Genomic DNA, 19630 nt, shown 5'->3' on the forward strand with positions numbered 1-19630 from the left:
AATTTGATTAAAATGAACTTTTTACCTACATTTCTGTATCTTTTTCAAGCCTTACCAATCTTTACTCTTATATCTTTTTTTTTATTCAGTGGACTTGTTTATTTCCTCGTATATATGGCAAGCAAAACAACCTTGTATAAACTGTGGTCCATTTTGAGGTCTGCCAACTTGAAAAAAAAAGTATATATCAAGACCAATTACTTTCAATTGACAATCTGAAGACGATCCAATTATTTTCTTACATGATCAAATACCTTAAACCACCCTCCTAGCCCTCAGTCCGTCTCATCTCCCCAACTCCTCTCTGACCTACCCAATGTACTATGTCCATGCTGACCACCCTCCCCATTCAGAGAGCTATCCCCTCCCCATTACCTCAGCTTTTCTCTTATGCCATCCCACCACATATCCACTTGTGACCTCTTGCCTGTGGCCCTGTGCCCACCCCTCCCATTTTATTCAAGCATCAGCCTGCTTTTAGTACATACCCTGATTTGAAGAAGGGTTCATGCTTGAAATATTGACTATGCACTTTTATATTTGCTGCATAAAAAACACTGCATGACTTGCTGAGTTGTTCCAGCCTTCAACTTCAACACCATTATTCCCTCAGCACTGGTCAAGAAGCTTCAAATCCTGGGCTTCTGCACATCCCTCTGCAACTGGATCCTCGACTTCCTCATTGCAAGACTGGTCAGTATGAATTGGAAATAACATCTCCTCCTATCAACACAGGTGCACCTCAATGATGTGTGCTTAGCACTCTGTCCTACTCACTATACACCCACGACTGTGTGGCCAGGCATAATTCCAATGCTATCTACAAATGTGGTTGAATGGTGTCATACCAACAACCTTAGACTCAAAGATAGCAAAACCAAGGAGATGATTGTGGACTTCAGTGGGAAGTCAGGAGAACATCAACCAATCCTCATTGAGGACTCAGTAATGGAGAGGGACAATAACTACAATTTCCTGAGTATCAACATCTCTAAGGATCTGTCCTGGAGCCTTCATGTTGATGCAATCACAAAGAAGGCTGGCCAGCAGCCATACATTGTGAGGCGTTTGAGGAAATTCAGTGGATCACAGAAGACTCTCTAAAATTTCTACAGGTATAGAGAGCATTCTGGCTGGTTACATCACTGCATGGAACAGAGGTGCCAATGCTCAGGTCAAGAAAAAACTCCAGAGTTGTTAACTCAGCCTGCTACATCTCAAGCACCAGACTTCACTCCATCGAGGACATCTACAAGGGGCGGTGTCTTAAGAAAGCAGCTTCTATCCTCAAGGACCCCACAACCCAGGCCATGCCCTTTTCACTCTGTTACCATCGGGAAAAATGTACAGGAGGCTGAAGACGAGCACTTTGCAGAACAAGGACAGCTTCTTCCCCGTTGCCATCAGATTCCTGAATGAACAATGAACCAAAGACACTGCTTTACTTTGACTTTTTGTTCACTAATTTTATTTATTGTTGTAAGGTGGTTTATGTGAACATTTGCACTGTGAAGCTGCAGGAAAACAACACATTTTGTGATTTGTTTGTGACACTAAATTCTGATTCTGAATCCCCAATAGAGCAGAATGAATGGCTCGTCAGTGAGAATAAATTACATTTATTTGGCAAGCATGAAAAAATTAGAATTTATTAAAAATACTAGCTGAAAAAATATCTAAAAATTACTCAATATTGAAATGAGTATGATCTAAACACAAATGGAAAACAATGAGAATGAGTTCTGATGCCATAAACAGGAGGGATAAAGCTTCCACAGATTCAAACATCTCAGCTGAAACTCTATTTTAAATACTTAAACTGTCGAGCTCTTTCCAATGACACACATGCAATATCAACAGCATAAAGGGCTTTGGAAAACTGATACATGTGGTATCAAACAATGGGATTATCATATATACAGCTCTTGGCCTGTATTCATTAGAATTTAGGAGAATGAGGGGTTGCTCATTACATTTTGAATATTGAAAGGCCTGGACAGAGTAGATGTTGAAAGGTTGTTTCCCATGGTGGGAGAATCCAGGACAAGAGGTCACAACTTCAGGATTGAAGGGCATTCACTTACAACATATAGATGCATAGGAATTTTTTTAGCCAGAGTGGTAAATCTGTGGAATTTGTTGCCACAGGCCATTGTGGAGGCAGGTGTATTTAAGATAGAAACCGATAGGTTCTTGATTAGCCAGGGCATCTACATTCATGGCATCACATTCCTTCATACTAACCTTGAATTTTTCAACAAGAACACATTTAATTTTTTTTTAAAATTTAGATAGGCAGCACGGTAACAGACCATTTCAGACCAAGAGTCCGTACTGCCCAATTTACACTCAATTATCCTACAACCACTGTTACATTTTGAACGGTGGGAGGAAACCGGAGACCCCAGATAAAACCCAGGCAGACACAGGGAGAATGTACAAACTCTGGTGCCGTAGAGGTGATGTGCTAACTGCTACACCAACTGTGTCGCCCATCAAAGGTGTTTGTAATTATTAACCTTATCCTCCCAATCTATTATTATTATTATTGTTGCTCCTCTCTTTATTTTTTTTAATTCCATGACTACTTTGATCCTAATTTTTCAAGCTTTGCTCTTTTGTTCTCAACATTTCATTATTGAGACAGGCTTCGTTCTCTTATTTATATTCCCCGGTCACTTCATTAGCACCTTGCATTTCAACCTTACCGAGATCAAGTATTTTCAACCTGAACTGAAAGGGAAAAAGCCTTACTAGAAAGGACAATACAAGTGGAAATTCTGGACCATAAAGCAATTATTGAAAATGTAAGTTATCATTGTGTGTCTGGATTTCAAATCAGACTAAAATATCTTCCTTTAAAACACATCATAGGCACCATCTAAGCAAAGTTGTCAATTATGTCAAACCTGAGCATAAAAATTTTAAATTAGAGAGACATGTCCAAAACAATTGAGAATGAATCTATGGAAGTGCTTGAACAGTGGAAGGAAATTCAAATTAAACTCATATTGTGCTCATTAGTCACATTGGTTTCATAAGGGACATTTTAATTCTACCTTCATTTTAAACACAGTATCAATCAAATCCAAAGTTCATTTAATTATTTGTTCATCGCTTTCTTTGCCATCATTCAGAAAGTAATTCTAATCTAAATGCTGGCATCTCAGTGAAGATGCTTTTGTTTAAAACGAAGTCCACAATAACCACATGTTCCAACTTTTGTATCTTTATCCTAAAAAAAAACAAAAAGATTATCCTAGAAGATTAAAAGTATAAAGCTTAAATATCAAGTAGCAAATTTTTCACCTTGCAAATACACGGGGTTTTAAGGTTTTAAGGTTAGCTTAAAACCCCATGATCAGAACTGCACATTTTGTTTGTACAAAGGAAAGATTTGGCAAGACATTAACAGTTAGTTTGTTTTATTATTTCACTTGAAGGCAAGTTGCACCTTGATTCAATTATATCATGCATGTGATTTACCCACTTACTATTTTTCTTAAGCTCCTTTTCTTTTCCAATATTTTTATTGAATTTTATATAATAGTACAAAAAGGGAATATGCATGAAACTAACACAAACTGTAATAGAGCAGACAAGCACAATATATAGGGAAATTGAAAAAGAAATATGAAAATAGAAAAAAAAAACATAATTAGATAACTTAAACCATTCCTAAGTTGTATGGCAATATAGAAAAAAGAAACATAAAAAAAAGAACCCAATTAAGATTCCCAATAGAGGCTCTGAAAATAATTTAAAAAAAAACAAAAGATTGGGAAAGTTTAAACTTGAGCCACTTATGGAACATCTTTTTTTCTCCAATGACATCATATCGTATAACCATTGATTATGAGTGGGTGGGACAGCATCTTTCCATCTGATCAATCTGATCTTGTAATAAGAGAGGCAAAGGGTAATATATGAGATTGAAATGAAGACTATTCTCTATTCAACCATCCCAAACAAGGCCTCCACTGGGTCTGGTGCTAGGTTAACATTAATAATTACAAAGTACAAAAGACCTCTTCCCAATACTTGGCAAGGTCAAACTAGACCAAAACATAGGAATTAATAATTCATCCTCATTCTTACATCTGTCACAGAGAGAGCTAATATTAGGGTAAATACTAACTAACTTAACTTTAGACATACAAGCTACATGCACAACTTTGAATTGTAAGTGAGTGACGAGAAAATGTATTAGCCAACTTAAAAATAGAGTTCCAGGAATCATCAGAAATAGAAATATGGAGGTCCTGCTCCCAATTTTTAAAAAAAATTAATCCACTGAAGCTTGCCTTGATTTCAGAACATCATATGCAATAGCTATTAACCTTTTCTGAGATGGTTGAAGATTGTAAATTGTTTCTATCATATTCATAACAGGAACCTGCATGAATTTTAAAGATTGAGAATAGATAAAGACCCTAATATGTAAATATCCAAAAAAGTCATGTATATTTCTAGATGTCAACCCCTGTTTTGACAGGTGTAGCAAAAGGGTGGCAGCATTAGTTCACTTATTTTGGTTTTACTCAGCATTGGAATGTTATAGGAAAGAAATTTTCAATACTCTATCTACAATTTTAGCTGTTAATTTGCAGCTGATCCAATTACGGCATTGTGGAGTGTTGATGGAAGATATGTATCTGTTGCTCTCCGATCACCATATTGTTGCATTCACGACGCTTATGGCTAAAGATCTATTTTGCTTAGGTGGAAATATTCAATTCCGCTTACCCATGTCCAGTGGATGTGCCAAACTTTAGCTTGTTTAAATTTAGAGAAGAGTAGACATGCTGTAATGGCTCGTTTTCTGAGTGGCAGGCGGTGACCAGTGGGGTGCCACAGGGATCTGTACTGAGACCCCAGCTGTTCACAATTTACATTAATGATCTGGATGAGGGGATTGGATGTAATATCTCCAAATTTGCAATGACACTAAGCTAGGAAGGGTTGTGTGCACGGAAGAGGGGGTCAGGAAGCTCCAGTGTGATTTGGATAAATTGAGGGACTGGGCAGATACATGGCAAATGCACTACAATGTGGATAAATGTGAGGTTATCCACTTTGGTAATACAAACCGGAGGGCAGATTACTATTTGAATGGCAATAGATTAAGAGATGGGGAAGTGCAGAGAAACCTAGGGGTACTTGTACACCAGTCTCTGAAGGCGAGCAAGCAGGTACAGCAGGTGGTTAAAAAGGCAAATGGTATGTTGGCCTTCATATCAAGAGGGTTTGAGTATAGGAACAAGGATACCTTACTGCAGCTGTACAGAGCCTTGGTGAGACCACACCTGGAGTATTGTGTGCAGTTTTGGTCACCTTATCTAAGGAAGGATGTTCTTGCAATGAAGGGAGTGCGGAGGCGATTCACCAGGCTGATACCTGGAATGGCAGGAATGACTTATGAGGAAAGATTGTGCCAATTGGGATTGTACTCCCTGGAGTTTAGAAGATTGAGAGGGGATCTCATTGAGACATATAAAATTCTGGCAGGACTGGACAGAATGGATGCGGAAGGGATGTTTCCAATGATGGAAAAATCCAGAACCCGGGGCCATGGTTTGAGGATAATAGGCAAACCATTTAGGACCGAGATGAGGAGGAATTTCTTTACCCAGAGGATGGTGAATCTGTGGAATTCATTGCCACAGTAGAGGCAGGTTCATTAAATATATTTAAGAGGGAATTAGATCTATTTCTTCAGTATAAGGGTATTAAAGGTTACGGAGAAAAGGCGGGGACGGGGTACTGAACTTTAAGATCAGCGATGATCTCGTTGAATGGCGGAGCAGGCTCGAAGGGTCGAATGACCAACTCCTGCTCCTATCTTCTATGTTCCTATGTTTCTATGTAACTGATACTGATATTAAGTTTGATAGAATGGGTGCCAGTTTATGATTTTTTTCTTCATGATTCTTAAACTTGCTTTAATATAATGTTTTCTTTTTGCGTTTCCCTACAAGTATACATTATACAGACATATAACTGAACATTTTCTTGTTTATTATTGAATTTTACTGTTTTAAGGGATCCCAACTTCTAATTTCAACTATTACGTTAGGGGGTCAGGCAATTTAGTTTAGGATTAGTTGATAGTTTAGATTATATATATTTCTACTGCTTTTATTATTTAAACAATAGAGCTGTGGGGAATGACTTTCTGTTTGTTTATGATACACATCCACTTGATTTATAATCTGTAACCTTCCATCCTATATATTATGTTGTTTTTGTGTGTTTAAGCTTAATAAAAAGATTGGAAAAGAATATCTAAAAAGTGAGAATTTGGTAAATTCAGTTTTAAAAAGTTGCTCAAATGTAGCAAAATTATTCTCAATAAATATATCATAAAAATGTTTAATATCTAATCTGGATCGTTCCTGAAAAGCAGATTCCATCAAAGGTTGAAAAAAATAATTTGATAAAATAGGACTGAAAAGAAGAAACCTTTGGAATCCAAAATGTTTTCTGAACTGAAACCAAATCCTAACTGTATGCTTAACCATTAAATTATCAATCTTTTTACCAATAGGAAAAGGAAGAGGCGAGGCGCTCCAAGTATTGAAACAATAGAGAATTTCTTGGTTGAATTCAGCTCTAAATCAACCCAAAGACAGCCATTTGTTTTACTATCATAATATAAACAAAATATAACATTACGAATATAGTCAACCCAATAATAAAATCTGAAATTCGCAAGAGCCAAGCTTCCATTCTTCTTAACATTTTGGAGAGATACTTTACTTAAACAAGGATATTTATTTATCCAAATGTAATTAAGTGAGTCAAAAAATTTTAGGGAAAATTGGAATAGCTTGAAAAATGTATAAAAAATTAGGTAAAATATTGATCTTAATGACATTAATCCATCCAATTAAGGACATTAAAAGAGGAGACCACTGGGATAAAGATTTCTTCACTTAATTTAATTAATTTAATAAGGTAAGGAAATTCTCTTTAAACAAGTGTTTATGACTCTTAGTAATTGTTACACCAAGGTATATACATTTGGTTTTAGCAATCTTGAAAGGAAAGACAGTATACAAGGGGGCTAGAGTGTTCAAAATAAATAATTCACTCTTTTGTAAATTTAATATAAACTGACTAAATTGCTAAAATAATGTTAATATAGCAGGAATTGAGGAGTTAGGATCCGATACAAAAGCAAAAGGCTTTGGTAGCAAGAGAAACTTTATGAACCAGTCGTCCCTAAAAAACCTAAGAGTAATAGCTAGAGGTTATAAGGCTAAATTAAGCAACAATGAACTAAGAGGGCCTAGTCCCACTATAAAGTTTAGATAATATTGAATTAGTAAGAATAGAAGCAACAGGAGATAAGTATAATAACTTAATACATGAAATAAATGTGGGGCCAAAATGAAACCTTTCTAATATTGCAAGGAAATATTCTCATCAAAACCTTTTTTCAGCATCTAGGCTAATAACACATTCCAAATAAGAAACAGAAGAGGAATAATCAATATTCAAAGAGCGGCAAATATTCATATGTGAATAACGATTTTTAATGAAGCCCATCTGATCCTCAGATATAATAAAAGGTAAGATGTTTTCCAATCTACTGGCTAATATTTTAGAGAGAATTTTTACATCAACATTTAAAAGGGGAATTGGGCTGTAGGAGGCACAAATTGACAAATCTTTAATTTTTTTAGGGATGAGGAATCATTGCATCATAAAATATAATTGGCAAATTGCCAGATTTCAGAGACAGAAAACACAGAGTATAGATAGGGTACAAGTAGATGGGAAAAAGTTTTACAAAACTCATCAGGGAAGCCATCAGGACCTGGTGTCTTGCCAACTTTTAAAGATTTAATAATCCTTGTTATCTTGTGAAATAGCTTTTTCTAACTGAAATTGTGCTTCTAAAGGCAAAGTAGGTATAGACAAATGATCAAAAAAAATTTCCATAGAAGTACAAACAACAAGAAAATCAGATTTATAAAGGTTGGAATAGTAGTCTAAACATATCATTCATTTCTACATGATCAGTGGTAATACTACCATCCACCCTCTGAATCTCCGTAATCAGACGTTCAGCAGCTAAGCCTTTTATCTGATTAGCCAAAGGTTTACCTGGCTTATCTCCATGAATGTTGAATTAGCTCTTACTTTTCAAAAGATGTGTTTCAATAGGGTAAGTCAAAAGCAAGTCATATTTAGTTTTAAGGTCAAGCTGTTTTTTAATATCTCAGGTTTCAAGGAAAATGGCATATTGTTGATCTAAAACATTTATTTGATTAATTAGTATAGTCCTTTCCGCATTAGCTTTTTTCCCCATTTTTGCCATATATGAAATAATTTGTCCTCTAATATTGATCTTAAAATAATCCCAATTAAATTTGAACCTCCAGAGGATGATTATTCTCATCAGAAAGTAAAAGTGAATTAAAACATCAATATCCGACAGATTGAGGCAAGACAGGAATCCATTGATAATTTTTTTTTAACTAATAAACAATCTGAAAAAATCAGAAAAAGAGGAAAATTACTTATCAGTAATATGGGGAAAATGCTATACATCTAAAATATCATACAATAACAAAAAAGAATAAATAATTAGAGCAGACATGCTTAATGTGACTTTTTTTTTTAAAGATGAACAGTCTTAGGCAGATTCCAGCCACCAATTAAAATAACCACTCATAACCAAAGACTATCAATTCAAGTCCAGTAAGGAAGAAAAAAAAACTTAGATCATCAATATTGGGATGGTAAACATTCGCAGTCTATCATTTTATTATATAATTTCCCATAGACATTAAGAAAACATCCATTTGTATCAGAAACATTATGATGGACAAATGGAAAAGATTGGTCAATTAAGATTGAAACTCTTCTAGCTTTTGCCACAAAAGATGCATGAAAATGCTAATTCCTCTAACATCGAAAAAGACGAAGTGTCATTTAAACAGATGTGTTTCTTGGAAAAAAAATTACCTTTAATTTTTTTTTAATAAGCATATTTTCTTGCATTTGATAAGATGGTTTAAACCCCAATATTCCAACTCACAATATCTCTACTATGACAGAATATCTTGTGTTTTATATTGAATATATATATCATTTTGGGAGATAAAGTGTGGCAGGTTTTTTTAATGAAGGTCACATACAAACAATTCAAAACAGATCACATTTAAAATACTGGAATTCTGTTCATGCAAGGCAGGCCAACTCCGAATGCCTTTGCAAAAGCTTTGGGGAGTGCCCAAGGGATATCACTAATGGATGTTGTTTTGAAAAGCCACAGATAAATTAATTTATTTGCTGATGACGTATTGGTGTATTTAACAAATCCAGCTCCGTCGCTTTTGCATTTGAAGGAATGTTTAATACAATATGGATATCTTTCTGGATATAAAGTTAACTGGGAAAAAAGTGAAATATTACCAGTAAGTGAAGGAGATTATTCAGTTTATAAGAATATTATTAATTTGAAGTGGACTGATCAAATTAAATATCTGGGTATAATTTTGAATGTTAATTATCAATCTTTATATAAATTAAATTATGCTCCATTAATGACAAAGATCAAAACTGATTTGATTAAATAGAAAGATTTACCTATTAATTTAATGAGAAGGATAAATATCTTTCCGCATATACAATATCTGTTTCAATCTATTCCGTATTTACTTTATAAATTTTTTTTTCGAGATTTAAATAAAATGGTTAGGGAGTTTTTATGGAGGGGTAAATTTTCGAGAGTAGCTTTGAATAAATTAACTTGGAAATATGAGTTAGGGGGATTACACTTACCACATTTTCAAAATTATTATGAGGCAGCCCAACTTAAATTTATTAGCTCATTGATGGATTTGGTACGGCCTCCTAGTTGGGCTAAAATTGAGATGGCAAGTACTTCTGAATTTGAAATACATCAATTTTTGTTTAGGTGGAATATGAATTTGTTACAACAATATAATGCGCCTATACTAAAACATTTAATGAAGTTATAGATAAAGAAAAAAAAATGATAGGCTCGAGGGGTAAATTATTGGCTTTGACTCCGTTGTATAACAATCAACTTATTTCTTTTTCAATACATAATCAAAGTTTATTGCATTGGAGATTTAAAGGTGTGAAAAATTTGGGAGATTGTTTTAAAGAGGGTAAGTTTTTATTTTTTAATCAGATGAGAAAATATTTTGGTATTGATAAGAATTCTTTATTTCTTTATTATCAAATTCGATCTTTGGTAAAATGTATGCTTGGTAGAGATATGATTTTACCTAAAATGACTAAATTTGAGACTTTTTTTCTGAAGGTACTAGAGAAGGGGTATATTTTATTTATGTATCAAATATTACAGGATGGTATGGATAAAAAGGGTTGGGATAGATCTAAAATTAAATGGGAAGCGGATATTGGTTTTATTTTTTCTGAAGAGGATTGGTTAGATATCTGTTATGATAGAGTAGATTGATTAATTACAACTTCTTACATCATTTATATTTGACACCTGAAAAATTAAAAAAATATGGTTTTAATGAATCAGATTTGTGTTTTAGATGTGGTGATACAGTTGGAACTTTTTTTCATGCTTTTTGGTCATGTATACATATACAATCTTTTTGGAAAAAAATTCAATCGTTTTTAGAATATCTGTATAAGATTAAAATAGTTTTAGATCCAACAGTATTTTTATTGGGTAGTTTACAACCTCTGAAAGGCTTGGAATTAGATAAGTTCCAGATTCCTTTTGTATATTTAGCTTTATCCGTAGCGAAAAAATGTATTGCTAGTACGTGGAAAGATACAAATATGATTGATATTAATAGATGGCATAATGAGATGAAATATTGCTTAATAATGGAAAATATTATGTATGTTTCGCATGATAATTATATTTTTTTATAATTGCCTGTTATACTCGGAATATTTACATTTTAGTTTATATTGATTAGATTTTAATATGTATACTTAATTTTTTTATATTTTCTTTTTTCTTTTTTTATGGCTCTCCTTAGGAGAGTTGGCTGAAGGGGGGGGGGTATTTTTTTTTCTTTTTCTTTCTATATAAAAAAAAGTTCATGTTCATGTTTAATTGCTGTATATGTCATATTTGTTTTTTGAACGAATAAATAAGTTTAAAAAAAAGAAAAGCAACAGATGAAAGAATGCGGAGGATTAGGTTCAGAGCTGCAGTCTGTCTGAGTGGAGGTTGCTGTTCTAAGAGCGTCATGTGGTTTTAGAGAGAGACAGAAAATTCAGTTCTGCAGTTTTTACAGTTCAACAGCAGGGACTGGAATGGGACAAGCTAGCAAGCTTGTGGAAAAACCCCATTTTGAAGACGGGCTGTGAGTGCTTAGTTCAGCCTGGTCAAAGCCCTTGTGGTCCATACAAGAGGAGAGGACTGGCTGCCTAATATTTCACTTGAAATAACAGAAACAAAGAGGAACTCTGTCGTGACCTGAAAGAAAGAGGTTATCATTTGGAAAACCATGATGGGGAAAGTTTCTTCAACAAGACACTGACGTGGCTGATTAGAAAGAATCAGTTTGTGCCCAACTAACAACAAATCTCTCTCTGAACACTGACAAGAACCTTCCTGAGTGGTAACCATTTACCTTTCAAGCACCGAGACCTGGTGGAATTCATAAATGTTAAATTCTCTGCACAGTATAAGAATTGCCTGCAACCAGTGAACTTGGAGGAATGAGAAGTGAGATTGGACTGTGAATCAAAGAACTTTTCTAAACTTACTCACACATTACATACATGTATGCTTAGATTTAGAAGGAGGTTAAGTTAAGTTAATATTAACAAGTTAAAGTTTAATCCTGTTTTCATGTTTAAAGATAATTAAAAGCAACTTTTGTTTAAGGAATCATTTGTCTTGATGAATTTCTGTTGCTGCTGGGTTTTGGGGTCCTCTTGGCTCGTAACACTACCCAAATAAAGTAAATTAAAAGCATAAATACTGAAAAATAAAATTCATAAGGATTCAACTGACTCGATTTAACCCAACAAAGTAATGTAAGCAAGCATGAATGTGCGTGTTGTTTTATGGGACTTGGTTCGTCCACATCATGTTAAATCACTGACATCTTTTTTGGCACATCAGGAAACAAATTTGCATATTTTAAAAGTAACTGCTTCAATTGCATTTGTTCTTGTGACTTAAGATGGCCTAACTTTTCCTTCAGATTTTCCAAAATTGCTAAGTTAGACAGGCGCACAGGAAGCTTGATTTTTTTTAAGGTTACCCTGACAAGATTCCGTTTCCATGATATTATGATTCATAACTTCCTCAACCCTGTCAACAACCAACACTTCTGATATAGATCGTTCTCCACTACCCTGACCCTCATAATAAGGTTTCAACATATTTATATGACAAACCTGAGTTTTATTCCTACGATCTGGAGTATTTATTGCATAGTAGGCATCATTCAGTTTATTTCATATGGTGAATAAAATTTCGCACTCAGAGAATTGTCATGTGTTGGGAACAAAATTAACACTTTACTTCCTGTCATAAAATTCCTCACTTGAGCTTTCCTGTCAAATAATCGCTTCATTTTACCCTGAGCCATTTCAGAATTCTTTTGAGCCAAAGTCCACACTTTTTGTAACCCATCTTTAAATTTAGAAACATAATCCAGCAAGTCCAACTGTACATCCTCATTAATGCACAGTTCTTTTAACAACATTAAAGGTCCTCTAACCTGATATCCAAACACAGTTTCAAAAGGGCTGAAACATAAAGCTTCTCTTGCTGCAAATGAATATGTTCGTCCCAATCTTTCCCATTCTCCAGACAATAAATGCTCATCATATTTTTAAGAGTAGAATAAAATCTTTCCAAAGCTACCTGAGTTTCAGGATGGTACGCAGATGAAGTGAACTGTTTAATTCCCAACTCATAAGTCAACTACTGAAACAACCCGGACATAAAGTCAGTTCCCTGGTCACTCTGGATCTCTTTAGATAACCTAAAAACTGTGAAAAAAAATTCCAAAGCCTTTACCACTGATTTTGTTTTAATATTCCTCAATGATACAGCTTCTGGAAATCTGGATGCGATGCACATAATTGCTAACAAGTACTGATTCCCATCTTTTGTTTTAGGCAGAGGACCCACACAACAACAGGAATAGGTTGCAAAGGAGCTACAGGAGGACCTTGGTTAGGTTTACCCACAACCTGACAAAGGTGACATGACCGGCACCAATTTACAATTTATAACATCCTTCCTTAAACCAGGCCAGAAAAATTGTTTCAAAATTTTATTCATGGTTTTCTTTACACCAAGATGACCACCAAAAGATGTACTATGGGCTAAATTTAAAATTTCCTTCCAGTAAATTCTAGGAATAACCACCTGATGAATCACTGCCCACTCTTCATTTGCAGGAACATCAAGAGGCCTCCATTTCTTCATTAACAATTCACCCTTCAAGTAATCTCCACAGGGCATTGCCATCTCTTCCTCATTAACAGCTTTCTCCCTTAAGCCAACAAGATCAGAATTTGTTTTTTGCTGCTCAATTAACACTTTCCTTGACAAAGACAAATCCAGACTCTCACATTTAACCTGCTCCTTCTGGACTATTTCAGAAGTACTGGGCAAGCCTCTATCAACTGGATCTTCCTCTGCTGTCATCATTTTCTTAGACAAGGATCTTGTTACAGCACATGCAGGGTATATCTCACAATCTTCTTCAACCTCATTTTTTGTTAATCTCAAAACTGGCCCAACTTTACCCACCACCAAATCATTCCCTAATAAGAATGAGGCTCCTTGCACGGGTAACTTTAAAACAAATCCTACTACAATAAGTCCTTTAACTAATTCTGAATTCAACACTATTTTATGCAGAAATATTGACTCTACCTCACCTCCAACACCGCTAATTAAAGTAGTTTCTATAGCATCCCATGTCCCTCAGGGACAAATAAACTCAGAATGCTGTTAATGTTGGCATGAGAAAATGCTTCCTAATTTCAATTCCTGCATTAACTGTTTTAGCTATACTAAATATTATAATTCACTTTCAGTCAGAAAGTTAAAATAAGAGACTGAAATTAATTTCTAAGAAATATTAAGTGCATATTTCAAATAATTGAATATGTAATATTATACAATATTATTTAGCTTTTCATTTGTTTCCTATATAGCATTATTTAACACCAAAAGATGGTAAACTACCATTATCACTGACAAACTAGAAATAGAAATTACCCCAAAGATTCAATTGGCTACTAGTCTCCTAAGGCATTCACTGATAAAATAAACTTCCTAAAAAAAAGAGCAAACTTGCTTAGTGGCAATCGACCCATTTTATTTCAGTTGATTAATACTGAAAGGAAAAAACTATCATATTAGCACATCTTTAACTTTCTAACAGGAAATATACCCATAAAAATGGTAAAAGGCATAATCCTCATGTCATCAAAAATCTACAGCAATGTATATATTATGCGGTTGCCACAAATAATCGAAGCTTCAACAATTATCTTGAATGTACATGTCATTTTTTAATGAATTATTTGCATAAGTCAATATGCACTACCAAGAAAATTAATGGTCAACTATTAGTATGGCAACAAGCATTACCTAAGTAGTTATGGTAAATTACATACTTACCAAGTTGATGTACACCTTAGGATGTCCAAGTGCTCCACCACCACCATCACATGAAACCACTCTATCTGTTACGTCAGATACCGGTTCCTCAGCAATTAAGTTAATGGCAAAATTTTCATTTACCTAAAGTACAGGATCTGGGATTTAGTTTGATCTATCAAAATCTTCATCTCGCTGAACAATTTTGCAATGTTTTGTATTAAAATGCAGTTGGATTTATTCTCAAAATGTTACAACTACTAACATTTATCGAATCAATGTGAACAGGAAATACAATGATTGGAGTCCTTAAGCAAATTGAATAATTATTACGAGTCACTCGAGAAGCAGCTGAACCAGGAAATGTAATTTGCCGCATGTTATTCTGTGCTGAATCAGGTACAAAATTTAAAAAGGGAAAAAAAAATGGAATTAAGAAAGATATGCAAGGGAACATACACAAAAAAGGTAACCACTGGGAGCTCTTGCCGGATTTTACTTTTAGATCAGTGATTTAGAACAAACTATTTGATATTAATGTTGTTTTACAACTATAAAATCAGGGCAGACCAAATTTGGAGCACAAATTGGAATAAGGGAATTTGATCTTTCCTTGACCTCTCAATGACAGTCACAATATTCAAAAAACATACTTCTTTTTGTCGACCAATGAATCTAACTTTTCTGTAATCATTCTCTTCATAAACCTGAAGGAAAAGAGCAAAACACTGTGTTATAAACACATAGTACAAATTCCATTGATATCAATTTTCTAGAATATTATTCTTAAAACCATACAATCCTTATGAGGGCATTTGATCATAAGAATTGCAAATCAATGTATTTTTAAATTTATATTATGCATTAAACTTAAAGGTAGATTCTGAATCTTTCTTCAATAGAAAATGCTGGATACATTTGACAAGACTATCAGCATCTGTGGAGTATACAAGCTTAAGATTAACGTGTCAACCCTTCAGGAAACAGCATGCATGATTTGGCAGGATTTGAATCATAAGTACAACAAACTATAATGAGAGAAAAACTATTAAAACTTTTTAATCATTGTGAACCCAGAGAGCAGACACTGCAAACGGCCCAGGGAATCATCAACAGAATCAAAATTGCACTCCATCATAACCTGCAACTGAAGTCATATGGTTATAAAGTTATACTGCATGGGAATAAGCCTTATCAAGTCTAGAATAACCGTCAAGCACACATTGACATGAATCCTGCACGATTATCCTTTACTCAAAAGTCCCCTGATTCTAACACACACACACACACCCTCCAATTATCCTGCCAACCAACATGACCACAGAGATGACTCATCCTATCATTGTCAAGCAACCAAGATTCCAAGCTGATTCAATAACGAAAGTGCAGAAGGGTATGCCAGAATCTTCATCAGATACATCTAAAAATGTGACCATTTAAATAACGGGCTGAGGGTAGGCGGCGGCGGCCCCAATCCGGGCAGGAGCAAGGGGGAGGCGGCGGCCCCGGCCTCGGTCGAGTGAGGCAGGCGGAGGCCCCGATCCGGGCAGAGAGTGGGAGGCGGCGGCCCCAGTCCGGGCACAGGGAGAGCAGCGCCGGCCCCGGCCCCAGTCCGGGCTGAGGGTAGGAGGCGGCGGCCCCAATCCGGGCAGGAGCAAGGGGGAGGCGGCGGCCCCGGCCTCGGTCGAGTGAGGCAGGCGGAGGCCCCGATCCGGGCAGAGAGTTGGAGGCAGCGGCCCCAGTCAGGGCACAGGGAGAGCAGTGGTGGCCTCGGCCCCGGTCTGGGCAGTATGGACCGACCTAAGAGGGGAGGCAGACCCCTCCAGCCCGGGTAAGAAACCTGCATAGGAGAAGGCCACTCCGATATAAAACCTACGACCCAAGGACCTCGCTGCCACGTCCCAGCTTGCTTGGCCACGGCACATGAACCATGGGTGTAAAGGGTGGGGCCAGTACTGCGCGCACTGCACTCCACCTAAAAGCTCCTTTGCGCAGGCCCGAGGACAGGTCCACGTCCTCCCCCTCCACGTCCTCCCCTTCCACGTCCTCCCCCTCCACGTCCTCCCCCTCCACGTCCCCCCCCTCCACGTCCTCCCCCTCCACGTCCTCCCCCTCCACGTCCTCCCCCTCAAAAGATGCTCACAAATTCAAGCTAGCATGCTGGAACATCAGAACCATGATAGACAAGGCTGAGAGCCACCGACCTGAACGTCGGTCTGCCCTCATTGCACATGAACTCCTCAGACTTGACATTGACATAGCCGCTCTCAGTGAAGTCCGCCTGGCAGATGTATGCAGCCTCCAAGAACGCGGCGCGGGCTACACACTCTACTGGTCTGGCAAGCCTTCGGATGAACGACGCCTATCTGGTGTAGGCTTCATGGTCAAGAACTTCATTGCCTCCAAACTCGAAAACCTTCCGACAGGCCACTCGGACCGAATCATGTCCATGCGACTCCCCCTTCAAAACAAGCGTTGCATCACCCTCATCAGTGTCTATGCTCCAACCCTCCAGGCGGAACCAGCAGAAAAGGACAAGTTCTACACTGACCTGCGCAACCTCATCCAACGCACCCCTACAGCCGACAAGGTTGTAATCCTTGGCGACTTCAACGCTCGCGTCGGCAAAGACTCAGAAACCTGGCCAGGAATCCTGGGCAAGCATGGCGTCGGCAAGTGCAATAACAATGGGCGCCTCCTGTTGGAGCTCTGCGCAGAACAGCGGCTTGTCATTACAAACACCCTTTTTCAGCAGAGGGACAGCTTTAAGACTACCTGGATGCATCCCCGATCCAAACACTGGCACCTCCTGGACTACATCCTGGTGCGAGAAAGTGACAAACGAGATGTGCTCCACACCAGGGTCATGCCCAGCGCGGAATGCCACACTGACCACCGGCTGGTTCGCTGCAAGCTCAACCTTCACTTCAAGCCAAAGCCCAGGAACAGTAAAGCCCCCAGAAAGAGGTTCAATGTTGGAAACCTGCAGTCAGACGAAGCGAGAGGAAACTTCCAGGCAAACCTCAAAGCAAAGCTCGACGATGCAATCCGCCTCACGGACCCGTCCCCTGAAACCCTCTGGGATCAGTTGAAGACTACCATACTGCAATCCACTGAAGAGGTACTGGGCTTCTCCTCCAGGAAAAACAAGGACTGGTTCGACGAAAACAGCCAGGAAATCCAGGACCTGCTGGCAAAGAAGCGAGCTGCCCACCAGGCTCACCTTACAAAGCCGTCCTGTCCAGAGAAGAAACAAGCCTTCCGTCGCACATGCAGCCATCTTCAGCGCAAACTCCGGGAGATCCAAAATGAGTGGTGGACTAGCCTCACCAAGCGAACCCAGCTCAGCGCGGACATTGGCGACTTCAGGGGTTTCTACGAGGCTCAAAAGGCTGTGTACGGCCCCTCACCCCAAGTCCAAAGCCCGCTGCGCAGCTCAGATGGCAAAGTCCTCCTCAGCAACAAGATCTCCATCCTCAACCGATGATCAGAACACTTCCAATCTCCTTTCACTGCCAACCGCTCAGTCCAAGATTCCGCCCTGCTCCAGCTCCCTCAACAGCCCCTAAGGCTAGAGCTGGATGAGGTCCTCACCCAGGATGAGACATATAAGGCAATCGAACAACTGAAAAGTGGCAAAGCAGCAGGTATGGACGGAATCCCCCCCAGAGGTCTGGAAGGCTGGCGGCAAAACTCTGCATGTCAAACTGCATGAGTTTTTCAAGCTTTGTTGGGACCAAGGAAAACTGCCTCAGGACCTTCGTGATGCCACCATCATCACCCTGTACAAAAACAAAGGCGAGAAATCAGACTGCTCAAACTACAGGGGAATCACGCTGCTCTCCATTGCAGGCAAAATCTTCGCTAGGATTCTCCTAAATAGAATAATACCTAGTGTCGCCAAGAATATTCTCCCAGAATCACAGTGCGGCTTTTGCGCAAACAGAGGAACTACTGACATGGTCTTTGCCCTCAGACAGCTCCAAGAAAAGTGCAGAGAACAAAACAAAGGACTCTACATCACCTTTGTTGACCTAACCAAAGCCTTCGACACCGTGAGCAGGAAAGGGCTTGTCATTACAAACACCCATTTTCAGCAGAGGGACAGCTTTAAGACTACCTGGATGCATCCCCGATCCAAACACTGGCACCTCCTGGACTACATCCTGGTGCGAGAAAGTGACAAACGAGATGTGCTCCACACCAGGGTCATGCCCAGCGCGGAATGCCACACTGACCACCGGCTGGTTCGCTGCAAGCTCAACCTTCACTTCAAGCCAAAGCCCAGGAACAGTAAAGCCCCCAGAAAGAGGTTCAATGTTGGAAACCTGCAGTCAGACGAAGCGAGAGGAAACTTCCAGGCAAACCTCAAAGCAAAGCTCGACGATGCAATCCGCCTCACGGACCCGTCCCCTGAAACCCTCTGGGATCAGTTGAAGACTACCATACTGCAATCCACTGAAGAGGTACTGGGCTTCTCCTCCAGGAAAAACAAGGACTGGTTCGACGAAAACAGCCAGGAAATCCAGGACCTGCTGGCAAAGAAGCGAGCTGCCCACCAGGCTCACCTTACAAAGCCGTCCTGTCCAGAGAAGAAACAAGCCTTCCGTCGCACATGCAGCCATCTTCAGCGCAAACTCCGGGAGATCCAAAATGAGTGGTGGACTAGCCTCACCAAGCGAACCCAGCTCAGCGCGGACATTGGCGACTTCAGGGGTTTCTACGAGGCTCAAAAGGCTGTGTACGGCCCCTCACCCCAAGTCCAAAGCCCGCTGCGCAGCTCAGATGGCAAAGTCCTCCTCAGCAACAAGATCTCCATCCTCAACCGATGGTCAGAACACTTCCAATCTCCTTTCAATGCCAACCGCTCAGTCCAAGATTCCGCCCTGCTCCAGCTCCCTCAACAGCCCCTAAGGCTAGAGCTGGATGAGGTCCTCACCCAGGATGAGACATATAAGGCAATCGAACAACTGAAAAGTGGCAAAGCAGCAGGTATGGACGGAATCCCCCCCAGAGGTCTGG

General features: G+C 38.5%; 1 protein-coding gene across 1 annotated transcript in view; it reads right to left on the bottom strand.

The window, feature by feature from the left end:
• Positions 1-1440: 1440 nt before the first annotated feature.
• The window catches only part of ndufs6 (NADH:ubiquinone oxidoreductase subunit S6), a 30105-nt gene continuing 11915 nt past the window's right edge, over positions 1441-19630 (bottom strand). The window contains exons 2-4 of the mRNA XM_069914206.1: positions 15262-15315; positions 14630-14752; positions 1441-3235 (exon numbers count right to left, since the gene is read on the bottom strand). Of these exons, the coding sequence (XP_069770307.1) occupies positions 3167-3235; positions 14630-14752; positions 15262-15315 (246 nt within the window). The 3' untranslated portion in view covers positions 1441-3166. The remainder of the gene's footprint in view (positions 3236-14629; positions 14753-15261; positions 15316-19630) is intronic.

The sequence above is a fragment of the Narcine bancroftii genome, chromosome 1 (assembly GCF_036971445.1).
Source record: "Narcine bancroftii isolate sNarBan1 chromosome 1, sNarBan1.hap1, whole genome shotgun sequence".
NCBI classification, from domain to species: domain Eukaryota; kingdom Metazoa; phylum Chordata; class Chondrichthyes; order Torpediniformes; family Narcinidae; genus Narcine; species Narcine bancroftii.